This window comes from Humulus lupulus, chromosome 8, assembly GCF_963169125.1.
Source record: "Humulus lupulus chromosome 8, drHumLupu1.1, whole genome shotgun sequence".
Lineage (NCBI taxonomy): Eukaryota > Viridiplantae > Streptophyta > Magnoliopsida > Rosales > Cannabaceae > Humulus > Humulus lupulus.
Genome location: NC_084800.1, coordinates 11,080,652 through 11,105,905, shown reverse-complemented (window position 1 = coordinate 11,105,905; position 25,254 = coordinate 11,080,652). Strand labels below are relative to the sequence as shown.

The 25,254-nt window shown below is 38.1% G+C and overlaps 2 protein-coding genes across 3 annotated transcripts; both read right to left on the bottom strand.

Moving 5' to 3' along the window:
- Positions 1 to 69: 69 nt before the first annotated feature.
- Positions 70 to 2,166, bottom strand: LOC133795007 (uncharacterized). Its single transcript, XM_062232462.1, has one exon. It carries the CDS (start codon positions 2,164 to 2,166, stop codon positions 70 to 72), a length of 2,097 nt encoding a protein of 698 aa, XP_062088446.1.
- Positions 2,167 to 2,870: 704 nt separating this feature from the next.
- LOC133794544 (putative disease resistance protein At1g50180) lies at positions 2,871 to 7,096 on the bottom strand. Of its 2 annotated transcripts, XM_062231831.1 has the most exons (3): positions 3,649 to 7,096; positions 3,273 to 3,564; positions 2,871 to 3,153 (listed from the first exon to the last, which is right to left on the bottom strand). In XM_062231831.1, the coding sequence occupies exons 1-3, from the start codon at positions 6,875 to 6,877 to the stop codon at positions 3,126 to 3,128; spliced, it is 3,549 nt and encodes a 1,182-aa protein (XP_062087815.1). In that variant the 5' UTR covers positions 6,878 to 7,096; the 3' UTR covers positions 2,871 to 3,125. The 2 variants fall into 2 exon arrangements, with proteins under 2 accessions (XP_062087815.1, XP_062087814.1); XM_062231830.1 differs by having other exon boundaries at positions 3,273 to 7,095.
- Positions 7,097 to 25,254: the final 18,158 nt, after the last annotated feature.

The following is a 25,254-nucleotide window of genomic DNA, read 5'->3' as shown; positions in this document are numbered from 1 at the left end:
AGCTATGTTCTACAAAAAGCTGTTTCTATGGTTGCTGCACTGCATGTCTCAGCTGAAAACAAGGCTTGTTCATTGCATAATCAGCTTAGTCCTCGCGTGGCCATCTGTAATTTGAAATTGTTTGGTTATACCAAGATGAGCCATAAGAAGCCAGACATGACTGAGTAGCTCGCCACCTCGCCTTAGCTGCTGGACATGCTGATTTTTCTGGCATTGGCTGGCTGCATATGATAGTATCTCCACCCAAACATGGCTGATCAATTCCCACTTCTTTTCCTTGTCCCAATTTTGTTCTGTTTCAAGGGATTGTAGGCCTTTCGCAAGGCCACAGGCATCAAATAGCACCGATTTGCTTCTGTCTCCTTTCACTTCAGACGGAAGAATTTCAGTGCTCACTTTGATCAATGCTTCACAAGCCTTCTTCTCTCCTGCTATGAATTTTCTCTCCTCAAAGAACTCGACTGCCTCTGCGCATGTGTCTTGAAACCGGATTTGTCCAATCCCATTGGGCAACATGAATGGCCGCATGACCAGAATATACAGCATATACTCGGACAAGAGCTTACTGATCTCTTTAGAATTGTAACGCTTAACTGTGTTTGAGCTTTGATTCAGTTGAGAGTTGTTTAAGTTTTCATCCGTATCAGACTTATAACAGAGATCTGTTGCAATATGCCAGAGAAGAATGCTTTCATCAAATTCTCCCATAACGCTCCAGCCAAGTCTGCTGTCACATTCCTCATCCTTAAGAGCCCATTCACCTCTATGATCACATAATTCCTTACAAGCGCTAGGTTTTGATCCCCTAGATTTCTTTTGAAGCTGCTTAAAGATCACCTCTTTCAATTCCTTGTGGATGCTAATCCTCTTGCAATAGTACTCATATACCAACTGATCGTAAAAACTTACGAAGTGCTTCAGATAAATACTGCACTTGCCAGGCCTGTATTTGAGGCAAAATCCTATAAGATTGTATTGTCCAATTGTATTAGACCATCTCTTGTTTTTGGGTATTAAAAACTTTGGAATATGGGAAATTACTTGGTACAAGAGATCCACTGCAATGTTCTCATGCTTGCTTAGCAACAGCATTGTCCAGTCAGAGCAAAGTAGAAAAAGGAGAATATATATCTCAAGAATGGCAGCTCCGGCCAGCAGTACATAGGTGATGATGACATCTGCGGCAGAGTAATCTTGCTTCTCAGCGATGAAGAAGGCCACAAATACGGAAAGAACACATGAAAAACTAAAGAACCGGAGACAACCACCTAAGATTGAGTGAATCACAACCACTTTGGTGTAAAACACATCGTAGATGAATCCAAGCTCTATCTCTATCACCCTGAAGACTTCCTCACAGGATCTGTTGCGGAAGAAGGATTGGCTATTGACAATGTCGTGGATGCTTAGGATCAGGTCTGCAAAAAGAGGCTTGAACATCTTGAAGAAAGTGTAGGCGTCTAACAAGCTGTTTGCATAGGGTATTGTGATGTTAACCGGGACAGAATTAAGATGATGACCTACTTTAGGAATGTCGACTATTTTTGTTGAAGACACCTTATACCCCTCGGCTTTCTTTGAACTATACTCATCCATGTATCTAGCATAGTTCGGTCCCGGATCAGGAGAAGGGAACATTGATTTTCTAAACTCTTCACTACTCGCCCGCATCAGAACCAAAATCCTCTGTCCAAGCTTGATGATCGCAGCCACAAGTATTGGAATAGAGAGAAAGTTGAGACAATTGCCAGACCAGGCGTTGAGGAAGATGTAGAGAGAAGCTATCACTTGTCCAGAAAGAACCACAAAGTTTCTCAACCATAATTCAGTATCTTCCATGGAATAAGCTGTAATGGTGTCCGGGCCACCGAGGTGAAGAAGAAGAATGGAAGACCAGAAGGCTTTAATAACGTAGCCCGGGTTAGAAGCAGGATCTTCTGCCCCGGCTTTCAAGTTGGAAACTATGCTCAGTGAAAGTATAGTGACCCAGTCTGCTAACAGGAAAGCTAGCCATAGAAAGAATCTGAGGAAGATATTAGTCCAATACTTTCTCCTGCTTCCGCCTATGATCAACATGGTTTGAGCGATTAGGCTAACTAGAACCAGTGATGGCATCCTCCACTGTACCCAAATTTCGGTGAAGCTTTCAGGAATGACATGAACCATTCTTTTCTTATCGTCCTTAGTGAAGAAACAAATATGGAGCAGAGTAATTGTAGAATCAGCTCAGAAATGAGGCTGAGGAGAAACTTTATATTTATATGTAGGGTATAGTACAACGTAACAAAAAGACACAAAATATAAAGATGATACCAAAAAGGAATTAACAGAATATTCTAGATAGTAATATATTGTGGTGCTGGTACGCAAGTAGCATTGTGGCACAGACTAAACTTTCTTAACATCCTTTGCGAAAATTAAATTGGTAAAAACTGATATCGAGATTTGTCCTTCTCTAGTTAATTAATTGCTTTTCAGCTTAGCTATATGAAAGGAAATAGTTTGGTTACTTCTTCTGGAACTAGCTGGATTGGTTGACGAAATAATATATAAACTTGCAATTTAGATTTTGACAAATGTAGCCACCTAGATAGAATGGTTCAACTTTTCAATACAGCGTTATAAGCTTGAATTTTTGTATTTTAGCTCTTTTAAATTAGCAAGCCTATTACTGGAGAAATATTTTCTCCATTTAATTAAGAAGACTTAAGCTACACAAATATATAATTAAACAATGTCTCAGAAGGACCTGTGCTAGCTGCTAATGTTAACCCCTAAAATATAAGTTAAAAAAGACTAGAACAGTCAACAATGTAATATTTTAAGTTTTGATAATTTAAACACTAAAAAAATAGTTTTAGATCTAAATGTGAAGAAAGTGGTAAAGAATAGAAATAAAAAAATCTTAATCCAAAAATATCTCCAATAATAATAATAATGATGATGTGTCCAGTAATTTACCAACATTATCTAAACAATACAGAGAATGAGAGAAACATACATAACCAAATTAATAAAGAAAAAAAAACTAAAACCAAGCAACATGTCGAACAAAAAGATTCCCTTGTGGACAGCCATTCCAATCAGCCAAGTAGTAGAGTAAAGCCATTGCTTAAACAACTTGTTCAAAGGATATCGTTACGAGGATAAGATCTGTAAACAAGTTGCCGAGCAATAAATTAATGTACTGGTTAAATAAATGGTTGAAAACAGAAAACAGAATACAGAGAAAACATTTTAACATAAATAAAGGCGTTATATTTATTAAGTACCTTAGCATTGGAGGGAAAGCGAAGGACTTTATCCTTGGATTGTGCTTTAGCTTCTGCGACTTCTTTTTCAAATCGGCTGTGTACTCTTCAGGCATGTTACTCAATTTCAATTCTGTGAGAGTGCTGAACTTGGGTAGCTTAGTAGTAGGTACTGTCAATCTCAAGCAGGACCTGATTTCAAGTACTCTTAGTTTTGGCATTACTCCTTCCTCCACCACCAGTGTTTCTAGATTAGGAAGATTCCAAAGATTCAAAACAAGAAGCTTGGGAAAGCCCTTGTCGAAAACCATTTCTGTTCCACAATAAGAATCAGAAAGAAAGTAGAGAAATTTGAGTTCCGGAAGGTAGTTCCCTAGCATTTGCATTAGTAGATCACCTGTTGAAATTTCAGAACTTGATAAGGTAAGTTCAGTGAGGCTTTGTGGTAGATCAAACATGACAGATGATCTTCTTATCTTCCCTGTTAAACTTAGGCTGGAGAGCTGCGTAAGGTTATTCAAATGTGGCACGTATAGCTCCTGCGGTTCGCTGCTCTCATCGATGGATTTTAGACTCAAAGATTGTAAGTTGGTCAGTTCCTGAATGTGTCTAGCTAAATCCTCTTGCAGCCTTGGTGTCAATTGGATTGTTAGCCTCAGCTTTTGAAGATTCTTCAACTTGGGCAGCCCATCCATCAAAGCCCTGCCTTCATGATTCACAAGCACGCCAGATAACTTATGCAGATTGTTCGGTGGAGTCTTAGTTTTAATTTGACAACTCCCGTTCAAATGCAGGTTTCGAAGCTTCTTTAGTTTCCATATGGAGCTAGGAAGCTTTTGTACAAGAGTATGCTTTAGGTCCAGAGTTTGTAGGCTCGATAATTGGCCTATGGATTCGGGAAGATTCTTTATCTGAGTCCATCTTAGGCCTAGATATGTCAGCTTCTTTAGATTTCCTATGATGCTGGGCAATTGAGGTTTGTATACATGTTCGAGATCAAGAATCACCAAGCCAAGTATGCGCCCAGTTGTAATGGCCTTGCTTAGAAAGTTTCGTATATCTTCACCTGGCTGATGTCCTTCTCGGGTATCAAAGAACATAACTGAGAGAGGACAATTTTCCTCTGGTAAAAGATTTGAGTGATCCAGACGATGAATTCTCCTACTGAAACTGGCATCGTCATCGTCGAATCGATAAGCAAGTTTTTGTCCTAAACTTCCACATAAGGACCAAGAGCGAACTGCAGTGTTGTTTGTTCTGCTTGCCAGCCAGAGTTCTCTTAGAATGCCTGGAAATTGGCATGTTAAGACTTTCCCGTTAAGCTTTCTTTCAACTATTTGGATGATATTACGACCAATTAACTCCAGCAGATAATTGTAGGCTAACTTTTCCTGAGTTCTCACTCCATTAGTATTATCACTTTGTCTCAATCCTTGTGCAACCCATAAAGCAACCAGTCTCCTTGCAGAAATTTCAGAATCCTTTGGGAACAATTCAAAGTAGGAAAGACAATTTTCAAGATCTGATTGCAAGGGAAAATCTTCTTTAATGGTGTCCCTAATGGCCACCCATGGTATTTGGTTCTGACCTTGAGTTACACGCTCCAGCACCACAGACAACTCCTCCTCAGTAAGTATCTTCCCTGACAATAGATATCCAAGACGTAAGATGGCAAGGGGAAGGCCTCCAGTCCTTGTGACCACTTTTTTGGCAAGCTTTTCGACGTCTTCATCAACAGGGCACGAGACTATTTGGGTGAAGAATTCCCAGCTCTCTTCTCCAGTTCGTAGCCGAAGTTGGTGGATGTTGCTCGAATTCGCATGAGAAGCCACAGCTTTGTCACGAGTGGTGATCAACATAATAGTACCGGTGTTTCTATCTGAGAGAACCGCAGGTTTGAGTATATCCCAAGCTTCCTTGGACCAAAGATTATCGAGAACCAGGAGGCATGGATTCTCATTGAAGTAACCTCGTAACTTGTTGATCCAGTAGAGTTTTTCATTCCTTTCATCTTGGGTCCGTAGGATCTGGTTCCCAACACTGCGGAGGAGTATGACATCATCAGTCTCTTCCGGTACAGAAACAAAATGACGAACATGAAAGTAATTGATAATGGATTTATGGTTTAAGATTTCCTTAGCCAGAGTTGTCTTACCGACCCCTTTCATACCAATAATGGAAAAGATCGATCCATATGGATCACGGTTAGTAGTCATCTTCAAAAATTTAAGTACGTCTTCTTCCAAACCGACAACCGAGCATGATTCTTCCATCACCTTGATCTTATACACTTGTATAAATCTCTTAAGAAGAATAAAGGTTTCCTCAATTCGCTGAACACGTTTGATATCCGCTGAAGACTCTACTTCGGAAGTCATTTTCCTCAAAAACTCAAAGCAAGCTTTTCTCGTATTAGTGGCGACGTTAGTTGCTTCTTCCTCTTCCAACTGCTTCCGGGTATTCTCCAATTCGATACGTAGCTTATTAATGGCTTCATCATGTTCGTGGGAGCTTGATATATGTTCATGATAATCAACTTGGTTAAGAATCACAGTAGAAGAAGTAGTAGTCACCGCATCCTTGGAGGAATCTCTCTGTCTCTTGATAAGGTTAAAACCGTATCTTTGTTTTGTTTCAAGGAGATGAGAGACCTCGTTACCAACATTATTTATAACGTTCTCCAACTTGCGCCTTAAAAGTCGATAATCAGTGATGAAGGCAAGCCACCTAGGCTGATCTGCAGCGTCTTGCAAGAAAGTATTGACGTCGTTCTGTGATCGAGCAGTGATTTGTTGTGCCTCCTCCACCCAAACCTTTTCAATTTCACTTTCAAGTCTAAGCTCCCGTAAATCTTTCATGAAAGCTCGTAGTAGTTGCAGCTGCATTACCAAGGATAGAACTTTGTCTCCTACCCCACGAACCAGTTTTGGCTCCTCAGTCACCAGGCGTTCCAGGACCAAAGCAACCCCCGAGCGAAATGGCGGCATTGGACCGATTACAAAGCTCTGCTCTGCCTCATCAATAGGCCTGTCTTGCAAACTTCTGACTTTAATTCTCGACTCCTCTAGTTTCTTAACAATGGAGTTTGTGTACTCTTTCTTCTGCTCAAGCTGGCTCGTTATCTCTTTCTTAATTCGACTAATTCCAAGGGCAAGCTCAACTATTGGTATGAACTTTTTGAAGACAAGTGAAACATACCGTTTGATCAAATTAGTACTAGCTCCATTTGTGACTATTATTAGTTTCTCATAATCTTCAACATAGCGCTGAGCATCTGAGCTGACCTTTGCTTCTTTCGTCAGCCACTGCTTCTCTATTTCGCTCAATGTTTGAGTAATTCCTCTCAAATTGAGCTCCGACTCCCACACTTGGTTAGCTCTGTGCTTTATTACATCTACTGACTTGTTCACTGTCTGGAAATCTTTTGCAAGAGCATCCAATAACTTCCATTCTCTTTTGATCCACCTGCTGTTGTCATCTAAATACTGCACAATTTGGTGGTTTACAACGATTAAGACTATGGAAAAGACAACGAAGATTGCTAACAAGGCTTCAGCAATATCTTCCTCCACGGGATCTTGCTCGTTGTACGGGAAAAAGGGCAAGTATCTCAAGATCAGACTCATGACTCTCAGTAGTAGTTAGCTAAGTAGCTTTGTTACGTTTGTCATTTCAGTGTCTATCTTTTTAGTCTATTTATTCATGGAGAAAAAGCACACATATTGGGTTTAACATTTTGGATCCAAAATTTTTATAAATTTCTGAGCGAATTCGTCTTTGTTTCTCTATGTTCACATAGTCATGAATTATTTAATTTTTGTTTTGGACGATTCATTTTAGCGACTTTTCCTATAGTAAAACAATTTACAAGTGGAAGTGATTTGAGGTATAGTTTTTATGTCAGATAGATCAATGATATTAAACAATGACTTCAAAAGTCTGAAGTAGAAACATTCAAACCTCACTATATTTTTCTAATAGTGACAGGACCACTAAGAAGTTCGTTGGCAATTCCTAATGCTTCGTTTCATTTTGTAGTCATTGTCATTTGTCAGTGAAATTAGAAAGCGTAGATACTATTCTCATCTCGGCATTTGTATATTCTTAGTGGTCCACATATATTTATATTACATCCTTGAGCTAAAACGAATGTAAAATGAAACACATCACGAGCACTCGTGATGTTTTATTCATGTCGTTCGCATTGATTTATTATTATATTGTTACTTCATCTTCAAAAATGAAAGTTCTTCGTCAATACGAGCGTTTCTCTCCTTACTAGTATTGTCTCTGTTACATGACTTCGTCAAATCTTCATATATATATATATATATATACTAGTTAAAAGTTAGGTGCCTATCGCACGTACATGTGGATTTAAAAATAATTAGTAATATATTTATTAAATTATATTTAAAAATTGATAAATATGTGTTTAACTTTTTTGTTGAAAAAAAAAATGCCTTTTTAAAATTTAAAATATAACTCAAATTAATAAATTTTAAAATATTTGGTAAAGATTAGACTATTTTATATCTTTTTTTTAGTTTATTTTTGTCGGAAATGTTGTTTGGTATAACCCAATTATTTTGAATACATATATATTTTTTTTAAAAACTAATGCAATGTTTATAGAGTTATTTTTATAAATTAATAAATATGTGTGTAGATTTTTTGAAAAATGAAAGATTAATATTTACTTTGCAAAATTGTGAATATAGCTTAAATCAAAAGATTTAATGGGTGTTTGGTAGATATTATACCACTTTATTATAGTATTGTTTATTTATATTTATGACAATCATATAATTTAATTTTGCAAATATATATTTAGTAACAAGGATGAATAATAAATAATATTATTTTGAAAACTACCTAGGACTTTATGTATATAAGTTTATGGAGGATAATATCAAAGTATAATGCAAAAATTAATAGTACTATTTGTACACACGATATATATATAATATTTATAATGTTTGGTGCAATTAAATATGAATATATGTATATTTATATAGGTGATTATAAGTAATAAAAAATATATAACATCTTTTCTTTTTAAATATAATTGATGAAAATTTTAATAAAAATTAAGATTATGTATTATATATATGGGTACCACTATAGTAATGATTGTTTTTAATTACTATTTATAGGTACTTTAGTACTTTTGGTACATTGATAAGTTGCAAATATATATTTTTTATAATATAGTTACAAGAAATTTTCTACCAATTTTTAAGAAATTATGAATAATTTAAAATACTATAATTAAAATTCAAACAGAATGTTGGACATATGCTTATTTGATATTTATCTATTAAATTAAATATATATAAAAAATCAGTTGACATATGTTATAATACAGCAAAAATGATTGATAAACAAAACCATAAGAGGATTAATTATTAATAGTTTTATTGTATTTAAGAGAAAATACAATTATCTTTGAAAAATAATTATTAATAAAATGCAGTGGAAAAATAATAATATCTAAATAAATAATGGCAAATGGAAACAATAAAAAGCAATAAAAATAATTATCTACGTGCGAATAATAAAACAAAGAATCTTTAATCAAGTTTGTATATATGTTAGTTAGAATAATAATAATAATAAAATATATATATATAAAAACGTGTCATTGGGCCTTTAAAATTAATCGAAGACACGAATAAAAACAAAACAAAAAAGATAAAAATAAAAAGTAATAAGAAATCTTTGAAGTAATAAGGAATATTCAAAGTTATATATAATATACTATAAATAAATATGGGTGAGGATAGTTTTTTTTTTTAAAATTGTAGATTATGGTGTTTAAAATACAAAATATATAAATGTTTTTTAAATTAAATATGTATATGAAAAGGACAAATGCAAAGGCTGAAATTTGTTGTATTATAATTAGAAGAATTATTCTGAGCAATATTGTTCACCGGTGCTTAATTATTGAGTTAATAGTCAATAATATTTTATTTAAAGTACGTAGCAACATATTTGATTTCTTGTGTGAATTAAGGTTTGATTAAATAATATTTTGATTGAATGAGAGATCTATCATCATATTTCGAACTAATATATTTGATATTTGTTCTTTTTAAATTAATGTTGGTATATGTACAAATAAACACATTAGATGTTATTTGTTGTTTATATGAATACTGTTGGTCATATTTTGTCTATATATAATTATAAACTATTTAAAAAAAGATAGGTGTATCAAGAGAAATTTGTATCTATTAATGAATAAGAACTAATTAGTTGTATCTCTATAATTCTCTAATAACTTAACAGTCAAGGAAAAAAATTGTTAGAGATATTAATGAATAGCTTAGGCCTTTACTTGTTTGTTATTTTTACTGTTAGTTGTTATCAGATGGTTACAACTGATTTCTCTGAGTTTGTTATAGCCAGCTGTAATTCTCTTTTCGTGTATATGTAATCAGTATCACTATATAAAGGCCAAGCCTTCCTATTCAAAGGTTGAGCTTCATTCATTCTCATATCTCTTCTTCACCCAATTTCTCTGTGATCTTGATTTTGTGACATGGTATCAAGAGCCCTAGGTAAAAATGGCGTCTAACGACTCTGTGTCTTCCGCTCAAAACGACAATCCAGGAGCTTCCATCGCCGGTCGTGAAGCTCCACCGGTAGCTCTTCCCAACAATAATCTTCTTCCCCTTACTCTTCGCCTCGATCGATCAAACTACACATTCTGGCCCTCCCTAGTCCTAGCAGCAGTTCGAGCTTACAATCTTGATGGACATATACTCGGCACCAATCCTCCACCGGTTCAATTTCTTGCAGGTGATGTTCCTAATCCTGCGTTTCTTCACTGGCTACGTTTAGATCAATTCTTGATGCACTGGATGATGAACTCGATTACTGAACACATGCTTGGTTATGTGATAAATTGTCGCACGTCATTAGAGATCTGGAATGCCTTTGCTCAGCTCTTTGCCACCACTTCCAGAGCCAGATCACTTCAAGTTCGTGGTCTCTTGCAATCAACCAAGAAAGGTTCTTCTACTGTGGATGATTACATTCTCAAGATGAAAGGCTATGCGGATACTCTTGCTGCGGCTGGCCAACCTCTTTCAGATGAAGACCTCGCTCTATACATTCTTGGCGGTCTCGGATCCGAGTACGAAGCTGTGGTGGTCAACCTAACCTCCAGATCTGAACCTCTCACTCTTCAAGAAATCCAGTTTATGCTTCACAGTCATGAGATGCGTTTACAACACTTTTCCTCTACTGCACTAGCAAATGTTCAAGCAAATGTAGCAAATCTTTCTTTGAATGGTAACAACTGTGGACGTGGTTACAGAGGTGGATATCGAGGAAACAGAGGCACTTACTTTAATCGTGGTGGTAGGGGAAATAGACCACTTTGTCAACTCTGTGGACGTGCTGGTCATACCGCTCCTAAGTGTTATCACCGTTTTGATATCACCTACACTGGACCACACTCTCCTGGTACTTCCAGCTACTCTCCCTCTCCAGAAAGTCCTCAAGCAAATCTCATAGAGACCTCGGCACTTCAAGAATCTCCTGGAACTTGGTATCTTGACACCGGAGCCACGAATCATCGAACCACGGATGATCAACATCTCACCAACACAGCTGATTACAAAGGCAAGGCAAAAGTGGTTGTAGGTAATGGTGCTTCTCTCTCTATTTTACATGTTGGTTCTAACAGTGTTCCCACCTATATTCCTACCAAATCCTTACTTCTAAAAGATATCCTTCATGTCCCGAGCATAACCAAAAATCTATTAAGTATTTCTCAATTCACTAAGGATAACAATGTTGTTCTTGAATTTGACTCTGTGTGTTGTCTTATCAAGGTCAAGACTTCGAAGCAAGTACTTCTAAAGGGTTCCCTCACTAATGGACTCTACAAACTGCATGTGCCTTCCTCTCACCCTGCTGTCTTTTCCCAGTCCGAGCACTGTAACTCTAATATCAATTGTAATCTTTCTGCTCTTAATTGTACCACTTCTAGCAACCCTGTATTTGATAAATCAATTACTAGTTTAGTTTGGCATTGTAGGCTTGGACGAGACTATTTGGGTGAAGAATTCCCAGCTCTCTTCTCTAGTTCGTAGCCGAAGTTGGTGGATGTTGCTCGAATTCGCATGAGAAGCCACAGCTTTGTCACGAGTGGTGATCAACATAATAGTACCGGTGTTTCTATCTGAGAGAACCGCAGGTTTGAGTATATCCCAAGTTCCTTGGACCAAAGATTATCGAGAACCAGGAGGCATGGATTCTCATTGAAGTAACCTCGTAACTTGTTGATCCAGTAGAGTTTTTCATTCCTTTCATCTTGGGTCCGTAGGATCTGGTTTCCAACACTGCGGAGGAGTATGACATCATCAGTCTCTTCCGGTACAGAAACAAAATGACGAACATGAAAGTAATTGATAATGGATTTATGGTTTAAGATTTCCTTAGCCAGAGTTGTCTTACCGACCCCTTTCATACCAATAATGGAAAAGATCGATCCATATTGATCACGGTTAGTAGTCATCTTCAAAAATTTAAGTACGTCTTCTTCCAAACCGACAACCGAGCATGATTCTTCCATCACCTTGATCTTATACACTTGCATAAATCTCTTAAGAAGAATAAAGGTTTCCTCAATTCGTGGAACACGTTTGATATCCGCTGAAGACTCTACTTCGGAATTCATTTTCCTCAAAAGCTCAAAGCAAGCTTTTCTCGTATTAGTGGCGACGTTAGTTGATTCTTCCTCTTCCAACTGCTTCCGGGTATTCTCCAATTCGATACGTAGCTTATTAATGGCTTCATCATGTTCGTGGGAGCTTGATATATGTTCATGATAATCAACTTTGTTCAGAATCAAGGGCGAATTGGAGTCAAGGGCGACGTTAGTTGATTTTTCTGCCACAATGTCTTGACATTTCACTGTGTTCCAAGCCCATGGTTACGTCCAATCCCAACTCCAGGGATGGAGTCAAGGGCGACATTCTTAGCCAGCATGCCGAATGCTGATAAGAGTGTCAAAAATTTAGTTACTGAGGCTAACCTTAGGTTGGCCGGCCTCTTGAATCCCCAACCAGCAACGAGCGAACCTTCGGTGGGAAATGCCCAAGCCGAAGTGGAACCCGAGCAGCAACCCCAAGCGTCTCCTCCGCGGAGGAGACCAACTGGGGTTACGATCAGGGAACCTGCCGTCCCTCACCGAACAGAGAAACCCTTGGCCCCCGAGGGCAAAGGAAAACAAAAGGCTGCTGAGTCTACTGAACTTTCTGACGACTCGTTGGATGAAAACGGTATAATAATCTCGCTTTTAAATCATTTGCCAATTCCCTCTCATCTATTTGATGGGGATGGCAACTTTAAGAATGCTCCCTCCTTAAATTCAGGTTTCTTCCAGGCAGTAGGTAGTTCAGTAAATAATGTTACGACCAGTAGTTGTAGCGCGGGTACTTTACTTGTAATCCTTTTGCTTTCATTCTTTTACCCTGCGTGAACATTTAGTCTTACTGCTCGTGTTGCTTCCTTTTGTGCAGGTATGGACTCCGAGGACATTTTTGAGCACTACCAGGCCGCTGCTGCTTCTTCTGCTCAAAAGAAAGATAGCAAGAGGGCCCGAGAAGAAAGTAGCAAGACCCCCTCGAAGAAGGCCCGAACAGACGACGTTCCAGCCACTGCCCCCTCAAAGGAGAACTCACCACCTCCACCTTCCTCCGAGCAGGCGACTCCCACTCCTGCTGATCCACAGCCTTCTTCCAAGGCTCCTGACAAAGAGGCATTGGACACTCGGCCCGAAGGCTCCCTGCCCAGCCTCGTGGTCAGCTCAGCCAGGGAGAGGATATACAAACTCTCCAAGCACAAACGCAGCCAGGCAGCCATTACTGAAACTGCCTCCATGGAGGCTGATCAGGTCGTCAACAGAGGGCTGAACGAGATAGTCAGCGTAAGTTATCTCCTGTTACTTTATCATTTGTTTCTGATTTCTTGTCCTTACTTTATCTTATTCTCTGTCTTCAGGGGCTGCTAACTTTAACTGCTGGCTGGCGCTGTGTTGGGACGTTGGTTTCTCGGGGAAAGAACTTTGACTCCAGGCTTGTCGAGACTAAGCGAGCACTTGAGGCTGACAACAACAAGCTGCTCGAGGAGAATAAGGAGCTGTCCAAACAAAAAGAACAACTGTGCGAGGACAAAGCTACTCTCACCAAGGAGCTTCTGGACGCCCAAGATGCCCTGAAGAAAGCCAACGAGTCCAGGGAAAAATTCAGGGAAAGTGCCAAGCTCAACACTCAAGCATGTGCTCAGCTTGAGCTTGACCTGATCGCTAGCAGGCAGGAGACGGGGGAGCTTGAAAAACGAGTACAGGAGCTCGAGGAGGACGGGGCCAGGAATTTGAAGAAGTACAAGGAGGCCCCTCACCTCTGCTTCTATGAATTTTGGAAGCACAACCGGGAGGCTAACTTCGACTACCTGTCCGAACGTTTGAATAGGACTCTGATGGCGCAGTGTGCTGGCACTCTTCCCAACCCTTAGGACCCTCCAGCTCCTTAAGAATTTTTCTCTTTTTATTTCGTTTTCACGGCCCACGGGTTTTATTGTAAAGACAATTTGTTTTTGTTGCTGCAAGGGCAGCTTTTTACTTTTAATTAAACAATTACATCCGAGCAGTACTGCTCGCGGTGTAAAAGAATGTCTTTTGATATTATAATATTTCTGTCTATTATAACATCTGTTCGCATGACCGAACTTAGCATAGTACTTTGGCTTGATTTAACAAAATATAAATTTGAAAAATACTCTAAGTACTGTAGCATGCTTTCACTTATTTTGTTCATGTGTTTACATACCTCTTGGTATGCTTTGCTATCGATGTACCTTATATGCCCCCCAAATGAATTATTTTGCATTTTTGGCCAATGGCAGGTAAGAGGAATACCATGTATTCATGCAGCTGCTTCTATAACCACCACCAGGGCTGACATAGCCAATTATTGCTCTTCATACTTCACTACTGAAATGTGGAGGAAGACATTTGAGCATGTTATTCATCCTATCGCTGATGAATCGATGTGGCCTCAATTTGATGATGAGGAGTTATTACCACCTGTTGTAAGAAAACCACCAGGGAGACCTAAAAAGCATCGTAGAAGAAGGGTTGCAGGAGAGGAGAGACCTTTGCCACCTATGTCAGAGAAGCCACCAACTAGAATGGGTGTTTCTAGCACTAAAAAGTGTAAGAATTACCATGAATTTGGCCACAATAGTAGGTCATGCAAGAAACCATCACCATGCCCATCTCAACCACAAGCACAACCAACAAAAGGCAAGGACAAAGGCAAAGGAAAAAGCAAAGGCAAGAGCACTGGTCAAGGCAGAGGAAATGCAGAACAAACACAATCATCTAATGGCCCATCTCAACCACAAGCATCGCCAACAAGAGGCAGTGGTCGAGGCAGAGGTAGGGGGAGAGGCCAAGGCAGAGGAAGGTCAACATCATTTGAGGTAAAAATATTCAGATCCTGATGTTAGTTTTTTATTTTTCATATGGGGTATTCAACTACATTACATTATTGTCAGGTTCCAATGACCCATTTTGAGCAACATATTGTTAAAGAAATGCACACCACTGCAGCACCAGTAGACCTATTCTCAACACATGATACTCAATAGATCTACAACCAACCACAACACCTTTTGAACACAAGTTGACTACATTTTACACTATTTTTTGTTGTTCTAGTTGACTAAATTCATTTTGTAAATAAAAAAATATTGGATGCAGTATTTATTTTGTATTTTGACAAGTTACATTACTGGATTTTTGATAGACTAATATGACAATTGGTTGTGGTCCAACACATGGAAATTACAATGAAGCAATGAATGTGATTTTGCAATTTTACAATTTTTTTTGTTCATTTTCTATATCTCTTCTTTTGTAATTGTTTATTCATTAATCATGGGGGAGTTTTGGAAACAATCAATTACATATGCTGAAACACAAACAGATCCAAACCAAAATTGCAACTTCTTCTCATTTTGAAATTACATATGTTAAATTACTTCTAAGCTTTTCTGTAAAATACAGAACCATGATGGAGTCTATTTCGTTTACTTTGATTTGCTTTGTTGTCCTGCTTTCAATTTTTTTGTTTGGTTTATGGTTGTAGAACTCTTTATTTTCCTTTGCTAATGAATTTGGGTCCCTGTGTTTGATGGGATTCTTCCAGCAAAAAAAATAAAATAAAACAAACCAAACCAAATTAATAATCTCAACATTACAAACATAATTCTGAATTGAATTTTACATCTTCAAGGTTATAAACTATAGCAAAAACATAAAAAACAGACAAAATACATATAAACTCTTAAGCATAAAAATTCCAAAGGCAAATTTTTCCTCCAAGTTTTCTACTATGTTCTACCATCTTTGAATCCCCAAGTTTTCTACTCTTGTTGCTCCCAATCTTCTTCTCATTTCCTTCATTCCAATAATCTTTGTTCCACCAAGCAAAATAGTTGCATTCTTTCACCCTATTTGACGCGATCAATGGTCGTATACTGTATTAACACAACCTAGGGCATAGACTTGAAGGGCATAGACATGAATAATGGAGAGAGATTCAGCCCTAGCGCATGGAGAAGATTAAGAAGGAGAGATTCTAAGGCATGGAGAAGAAGAAGAAAGAAAATGAAGAAATTCACTTGTATTCAAGCTTAGCACCATGGAGAAGTGAGAGCGTTTCAGAGTTTTTTTTTTTGGGATAGAAAAAAAGAATGAGACCACTTCTCATGGAGAACACAAATTAAAGTATTATTTTTAATTAGTGTTTCTGTTTTTTATTTTAGAAAATAATATTAAAACATTTGAAAATATGAAAAATAAATAAATATTATTTGATTAATTAAAATGGAGGGTAATATGTGTATTATTAACCAAAATTGTGTGGAAGGTACTATTTTTTACTTATTTTATAAATACAGGGTACATGTTAGGAATTTTTTGTATTGAGGGTACTAAAGTTACATTTTAATGAAACACAGAGTACTAAATGAGTATATTCCCTACTTATAATGGTTGTGTTTGGTAAAATTTTTGTTTTTGAATTTTTTAAACACAAAAATAGAAATATTATTTTATTTTTGTTTCTTTATTTTAAAAAAAATATATATGTTTGGTAACTATTTTTGTTTTTAAAAACAAAAAATAATAAACGTGTTTGATAACTTTTATTTTTATTTTTTGTTTAACAATATGGGGTGTTGATTTGAATAAGAGAAGAAAAAAAAAAAGTAGAAAACGGTTTGAAAAAATTTTGAAAGTGAAAAAATTCTATTTTCAAAATTTAATAAATTTTAATTAAAATTTAAAAAAATAATAAATAAAATAGAGTTACCAAACACATCTTATGTTTAATTGCCAAAATTTTAATTAATTAAATAAAAAACTATTTTTTAAGTGTTAACAAATGTTAATAATATAAGTTTTATTAATATGTAAGGGTAGTTTAGTCTTTTAGTCTCTCATTATTTTTGCTATATATTTTATTGCTCTTGTACTCTTATTTTTATCTTTTTGATATAATGAAAACCTAGCATCCATTTTGATTCTCTCTCAAATCTCATTTGTCTATTTGCAAAATTATCACCAAACAGCACCAATATTAATCAAATTTTATTATTTTTCTTTTAAAAGATAGATAATGAAATGTATCTTGCATGTAAGTTATGTCATTATAAGTGTATAACAATGATCTAAACCATCAACTTGAAATATTTTAGCTGCAGCATAAGGTTTTTTTTCTTTATTAGAAAAGAGCATTATCTTGTTATAAATTGATACGATAATCAATTGGAAGCTAAATTGCAGTACACATATGTGATAGTCAGAATCCCGTGATTCGCAGAGGGAAAGACCGGGTAAAAAGTTGTGCAATCCCACATCACCTGGGGAAGGTCAAGTGTGATGATTCTAAGATTGTGTAGGTATGGAACTACACAATTGAAGAGGGCTTAAATGAATTGATTGGTACTACCTATGCTAACAAGATGCATCTTGTAAAGCCCCGAATTCTCCGATGTGGTTTAGTGGCGGTTTAGTAGGCCGGGAGGGCCATAACTGTTTAATTATGCCATTAAATGAATATATGCATGTTTATGTGAATTATATTATAATATGATGTTATATGCATGCATGTGGGTCCACATTTGAATAATTATGATGTTATGATAATTTGGCCCATTGAGGGTAAATTTGTGTATTTGGGTGCATAATGTGATTTGTGAATGAGATTCCATTATTATGGAGATATATTCGAGCTATTCGGCATGAGACAGTCCTATTTAGTGGATTAGCGGTTTTGTCATAACAGGATCAATTATCGGGTAGTAAGAATGTTTATTTGATGATAAATTGGGAGTTATTGAGATCAGGGTGAAATTCTGGAAGTTTTGACTATAATGTCCCCGGGGGTGTTTTTGGGACCCCGAGCACTAGGTTTTATTTGAGGTTACTTAAGCTTGAAGTAGCTTGTCAGATAGAACGTACGTTAGAAAACCTCTCGTTCTCCTTCGTTAGTTCATTTTTGTAGAGTCCAAGAACTTTACTTAGCTAAGATAGATAATAGTATGATAGTATTTATAGCATTATCTTTGTTACTGTGGATTTTTGGTTCAGACCGGGAATTATTTGGACACTCATAGTAGTACTTATAGATTTTCTAAGTTTAACCTATAGTTTAAGAATATTAAGTATAACCTAAGGTTTGATTAAAGTGACTGATATTAAGGATTATATTATTATATTATAAGGTTTAGACATCAACCAATAGGATTTTAAGCACATGTTTTGAATGGTAATTAAGGATTAAGATTTTTGAGGATTAAATATAATAAGGAGTAAAGTTTGAATGTTATAGGGTCAGTCAGCAGCTTTGAGTACGTTGAGGGCTTAGTCAAGGCTGTTTACTCCATTCAAACTTAGCTAAAAATGTGTAATTTCGTGTTTAAATATTCAGCGTGTGCCGATATATCGCAGCTATAGGGGGCGATATGTCGCAGCACGTAGATACGGAAAACACGAAACGATGCACGGTCGCCTCGGGCATACTGGCCCAGGCGATATATCGCCTACAGGGGCGATATATCGCCTCCTTCAGCATGGATTCAAACTCTTTTGAATTCATTTCCTTTCAGCCATTCAAACTCCTTCAACAGTCCAGCATCTTGTGAACGAGTCTTCAGCCTCTGCTGAACGATTATTCAAATGATTTTCACCTAAAAAGCCATTATTTTTATTCAAGTAAAATCAAGATATTTTCATTCCCAAACTCTATAAATAGGACCTAGTACCCAGCCATTATTCACCATTTGCTCTAAGTTCAGAAGCTGCTAGTGTTAAGTGAGTGTGAGAGTGTAAACACCTGGTTTGGGGAAAAACTATAAGCTTAAACATCATAAGCTTATCAAACACTTTGGGAAGTGAGTTCTATAGTATTTCGGTGAAGGTTAGATTGATCTTGCAATCTTTGAGGTAAACCCAAAACTCTAGTTCTTTTCTGTATTTTTATGTTATTTCCTTTCTCAAAACCTTCTACTCAGTCCCCTAACCTTATTCTTATTTTGGTTAGGGAATCCAAGCTTTTAAGCATATAAGTTGGTAAGTATGTTTTCTATGGTTTAGTCTTTCCATCTCTTTCATTTCATCTCCTTTCTTTAGACTTACTCTTTTTTATGGTTTTAGGAGTGTTCCAACAATCCCAACTCAGTCCATAATCTCGGTAACTTTGGTAAGGAAAATAGGCTAGAATTAATATGTTATGTGCTTATGTTATCTATATGCTTTATGTTATTAATGTGTTATGATATGTATATGTGTATGTTTGTAGGCTTGGGCATATGACCCATATGGCTAACAAGACCCCAAATGGGTTATGGGCATATGACCTACTTAGCTAGTAGGACCCCACTAATCCCATGGGCATATGCTTGTTTAGTCTATGGGACCCCAAGTAATAATGGCCATTATAATAAGTGAATTATGTGTTATGATATGTCTTTACGTTATTATGAAATTATGTTTATGTTTATGACTATGTGTTAGATTTTCCTTGCTGGGCATTAGGCTCATTCCTTTCTGTTTATGTGCAGGAAATAAGCTTTAGAGGCGGAAATATTCGTGACGCTTAGAGGATGTGTATCGATGGTGAATGGAGTCAAGGGGCCGAGCGTTATTCGATTCGAGGATGTAGTCTTGTTTTTGCTTTTATGGTTTTAAATGTATTTTCCGCATTTTCTATGTAACTCTTTTTAGTTTTAAGTTATTTTTGTTTTAAAGACAATGGGTACCCATATCCTACTTATTATTTATGAAAGTAACCTTTGTTTCTACAAGTTTATAATAAATTGTGGTATTTTCGCAAATATATGTTTTAGTAAGAATATGTATGTATAGTTCGATAATGGTCCAAGAGTCTAGATTAGTGGGTCGCTACAATTTTTGCCATCCGAAGCATTTTCGAAGAAATCTCGAGTTCTAGGAGTCGGAATCAAGCGAGGATCGAGGCATAGCGATCCTAGGTAAGATTTGAAGCTTCTTAACCGAAGGATTTGACGAGAAACAACCCAATTGAAGGTAATCTAAGTTTAAAGTTTTGAGTTTTTAGAGTTTCTAAGCTTTGAATTGGACTTTGTAAATTGTTGAGTTTTCGGTTCGTTCGAACCTTGGGTTTTGAGGGTTTTGGAGCATTGGGAAGCTTGGGAACTTTGATTTGATGATTGGGGAATGTTTAGGTATGATTTTGGAGGCTTTGGAGTGTTAAAAACTCGTTTGGGAATGGCCCAGGGTTGGGGGCCGCGACCCTGTTCTTGGAGAGTCGCGACCCTTGCTTGTAGAAGCAGGTGGGGCTTTTTGTGCCTGCTGGGCACCACGGACCTTGCTTCAGGAATTTCTAGGGGCCGCGGCCCAAGGTGCCAGGACCACAGCCCTTGCCCAGTTTTCACCCCGTTTGCATGTGTTTGACCCCGGGAACATGGTTTTAGGCCTCAGGATCACTCCTACTACTTGGATTAGTTTGGATTGATGTCTTGGAGGCTAAAAGTTGGTTTGGGAACCTATGTTGATCATTTTATTTATGGTATCCTATAATGTGTTATGATTAGGTAACCGCTAAAGGACTAAAAGCTAAATCGTTCTCAAGGGTCGTTCTTTTGTTCATTCTAGCTCGAATCAGAGGTAAGAAAACTGCACCCCATATGTGACATGCTTGGTTATTCTTGAGGCATGTTGATTGTGTAAATGTGGACATGAATTGATTATCGAATGCTTTGCAAATCTTGCTCACTTATGTATGGTACTGACTCATTAGTCAGATTTGGCAAAGGTGTCAGTATCAACTGTGAAGCTGTGACTTATTAGTCAGGTTCGGCAGTGGTACTGGGCACTGGTCACATAGTGTTGACTCATTAGTCAGGACGGCTTTAGCGTGTCCAACGCAAGCTAATAAAGATTAGATCTAATCAATATCTGCATTGGATGACTCAAAGAGCATTAATGTCGGACCGACCTCAAGTTCGATGAATATTATAAGCGCTTGTGTAACTTACCCATCAGTCACTCATTTGTTAAGTTACAGACTTACCTATCAGCCTCTCATCTGTTTAAGGCTAGTGGCTTACTTAGCAGCCACTCTTCTGTTTAAATTATTGACTTGCTTATCAGTCACTCAGTATGGTTTTCTAGAACCTCAAGTGATATTCACTCATTTGTTTAAGAGCTATGAGTTCTGTGTGATTATAATGATAATCATATGATAATGTTTACATATAATGCTATGTTTTCTTGCTGGGCTTTGGCTCATGGGAGCTATGTGGTGCAGGTAAAGGGAAAGAAAAGCTCACCCAGCCTTGAGTGGAGAGCTTAGGTGGTGATGTGTACATATGCGGCCGCTTGACCACCATAGCCAAGGGGTTCTCAGAGGAACTAGGGGGTTTACCCTATTTTTGCCACTTAGGTCGGCGGGTTTGTAATTTTGAAACAGTAATTATAACGCCCTGGTTACCCCAGAACAGTTACGGTGAACGGTGGACCGGAAAGTTGACCCGCTACCCGAGTCCTTTAGTCAAAAACGTGCTCTAAGTGTAATTAACAGGTTAAGGTATAAAACCAATAAAAAGGGAATGGATATCTTTCTTTACAAACTGCTTTGCAGAGCTAATCAAAACATTTACAAGTTGCTCTCAGTACAAAATAGTCACTACTGTTTTAAATTTACAATCCCGCCGACCTAAGCGGCAAAATAGGGTAAACCCCCTAGTTCCTCTGAGAACGCCTTGGCCGTGGTGGTCAAGCGGCCGCATATGTACACATCACCACCTAAGCTCTCCACTCAAGGCTGGGTGAGCTTTTCTTTCCCTCTACCTGCACCACATAGCTCCCATGAGCCAAGGCCCAGCAAGAGAACATGATACAACATGACATAATATCAACAAGAACCGTAATACTCATCCAGGATCAACAGTCCAAACAAATAGGTGACAAACGCAAGAGTCACTAATACAGGGACAGCACCCTCCAGCCATGTGACGATAGGGTCACCAGGGCTTAACAGATAAGTGAGCATTTCACTAGCTTTAACAGGATAGGTGCATGGTGATTAATCACCAACATAACATTCCTCATGACTCTAGAGTCATAACTTTGGAATAGCGTTCCCTAGCCATGTGACAAACAGTCACCGGGGCCATATGCCCTGGCTCTGAGTAACTAGTCTTAGACTAGCCAAGCGCTTATAAATTCATCGACTTTAGGGTCGGTCCAGTGTTAATGCCTTAGAGCCATTCAACACTGATATCGATTAGATCTAATCTTCACTTGGCCCGGCGTTCATGACGCTCTGCCATTTCTGACTCTTAGGTCAGTGTCCCTGACTAGTCAGTGCCATATACAAATACGCAATATTCATCAGCATATAATATGCAATTCATGTCCACATTTATCAACCAACATGCATCAATAGCCAACACGCATGTCATATACACAGGGTGCAGTTTTCTTACCTCAGGTTCGAGCGAGAAATATAATAAAGATGACCCCTGAGAACGATCGATCTTTTAGTTCCTTAGCGGTTACCTAATCACAACCAATTATAACCTCCATTAATGAGAATCCACATAAATAGGGTCTTAACCTAAGCACCACTCTCGGGACCTTGAAACATGCCCACACGGTGAGTAGATTCGATCTCGGGCCCTAAGGATTGAAACCCCAAGTAAAAAACCCTTAAAAACACTCAAAACGGTACTTAGAAGGAACAGGGTAGCGCTACAGCGCTCAACCCCTAGCGCCCCAGCGCTATACTCAGAACCCCCAACATGCCAAAAACCCTCCTGAGGAGCGCTGTAGCGCCCTAGGGTGGGCGCTATAGCGCTACCTCCAGACCAGCACTGCCCTGAACCGACCTTCTTCAACTCCTTTGATTCCAATATGATTCCCAAGCTTCCAAATCCCATTCTTGATGCCAAATGAACCCAAAAAACATCCTAACACACCCCAAACATCACAAGCATGAGAACCCTAGCCAAAACTCCCAACAACACCAAGAATTCACCCTAGAAAACTCAGCTGCAAAACAAGACCAAAACAGGGCAAACCAGAGAATTCCATGGATAGAAACTTACCCAAAGCTCAGCTTATGTTGCTCTTCAGTGGTGGAACACACTCCTTAACTCCCTAGGCTTGCTTCCCAAGCTTGAATCCTCAAAATTGGTTCAGAAATCACAAAGAAAGGTGAAGAGGGGAAGGTACGGGAGAACTCTAAAACTTGCTCTGTTTTTCACTATCTTCTTCAACCAACACCAGGTATATCTATCCTAGGGGTGAAATGTCCATTTTACCCCTAGGTCAATTAATAGTTTCTAAAGGCTCCCAAGAGCATATTTGGTACTTTCCTCCTATCTCGTTAATCATAATTAACGCTCTCCAATTCCCGCTATTCTCGATAACCTCAAACACCAATAATTCACATCACGTTACCCTCTAACACCCGGTAACGCCCTAATCATTAAAACCACCTCGAGACTCAACTCGAGCCCCGAGCTTAAACCTGTTGTGACTAAACCGCTAATCAATAATCCAAGATCGTCTCATGCCGAATAGCTCGAACAAACCCACATTATAATGTGGTCTCAACACATATCATTAACATGCATACAAATACACAGTTATACCCTCAACGGGCCAAATTACCATCACATCCCTGTAATTAAAATGTGGACCCAAATGCATGCATTTAACATCATATTATAATATAATTCACATATACATGCATAATATCATTTAATGGCATAATTAAACAAGTATGGCCCTCCCGGCCTACTAATCCCGCCATTAAACCATATCGGAGAATTCGGGGCATTACAGTAATGACCTTTTTGAGTTGTAAATAACTTGTAAATGTTCTTGTGGGCCCATGAACAATTTTATGTATTAAATAAAACATATCTTTTCCTTTTTGCTGATTTTCACCTTAGCCTGGTAATAACACTTAGAGCACGTTTTTAACCAAAGGACTCGGGTAGCGGGTCAAATTTCCGGTTCACCGTAACGGTTCTGGGGTAACCAAGGCGTTACACATCTTCTTTTCGGTAGCCCAACACTTGAGAACTCCAAAGTTAAGCGTGCTTGACCTGGAGTAATCTAAAGATGGGTGACCTCCTGGGAAGTCTTCTTAGGAAGCGTGCGAGTGAGGACAAAGCACGCTGGAAAGACTCGTGTTGGTTTGTAGAGCCAATTGCCATTCCAGGAAGCAGCCATATTGACGTGGGGCGTTACAAATGGTATTTGAGCCTTGACCCAGCCGGAAGTGTGGCCGACGAGGACGTCGGGCCCATAAGAGGGGGTGATTGATATAGTCAGAATCCCGTGATCTGCAGAGGGAAAGACCGGGTAAAAAGCTGTCCAATCCCACATCGTCTGGGGAAGGTCAAGTGTGATGATTCTAAGATTGTGTATGTATGGGACTACACAATTGAAGATTGATTAAATGAATTGATTGGTACTACCTATGCTAACAAGATGCATCTTATTTTTGGTAGGCCAACACTTGAGAACTCCAAAGTTAAGCGTGCTTGACCTGGAGTAATCTCAAGATGGGTGACCTCCTGGTAAGTTTTCCCAGGAAGCGTGCGAGTGAGGAAAAAACACGCTGGAAAGACTCGTGTTGGTTTGTAGGACCAGTTGCCATTCCAAGAAGCAGCCATAGTGACGTGGGGCATTACAAGGCGGCACCACCCCTAGGTCCATATAGGTAGAATTCTTACAGTATTTTGTTACCAAAAATACTTGTCTTCACAAGACTGAATTCTATTAAAAATTCTTTTGGTTTTAACCCTCAACTTGGTAACTCACAAGTACTCAACATCTCAGATGGGACTTGTTTTGAGTACAACTAATATTCACTTGATTGACTTGTTGTTACCTATTGAACCTAACACTAGTGTTAAGATAGGTTACCATCAATCGTGAATCTCTTTAGGGAGTTTAAGTCCCATCCTTCGAGATGATGTAGCCACTAAATCCCTCGTTAGTGGCTTAGTGAAAGGAACTGCCAGATTTTCACTTGTTCTCACATAGGATATTGAGATGATTCCTCTTTGAATAAATTCTCTTACATATCCATGTCTTAGACTAATGTGTCTAGACTTCCCATTATACACTCCACTGTATGCTCTAACCAATGTCGCTTGGCTATCACAATGTATCGACATAGTGGATACATTCTCTTTGATTAGGGGTATCTCTATCAACAGATGTCTTAACCATTCGCCCTCTTTTCCGGTAGCAGCTAGAGCTATAAACTCTGCTTTCATAGTGGAATGAGATATACAGGTTTGTTTCTTGGAACCCCAAGAAATTACAACCCCACCAAGTGTAAATACCCAACCAATTGTGGACAAGTTGTCCCCAAGATTGGATATCCAGCTTGCATCTGTATATCCTTCTAAG

Excerpts from the sequence above, each read along its gene's own strand:
- LOC133795007 (XM_062232462.1), bottom strand. The coding sequence starts at position 2,166 with ATGGTTCATGTCATTCCTGAAAGCTTCACCGAAATTTGGGTACAGTGG.
- LOC133794544 (XM_062231830.1), bottom strand. The coding sequence starts at position 6,877 with ATGAGTCTGATCTTGAGATACTTGCCCTTTTTCCCGTACAACGAGCAA. Across the intron at positions 3,154-3,272 it reads GCTTTCCCTCCAATGCTAAG|ATCTTATCCTCGTAACGATA; the intron begins GTACTTAATAAA and ends ACTTGTTTACAG.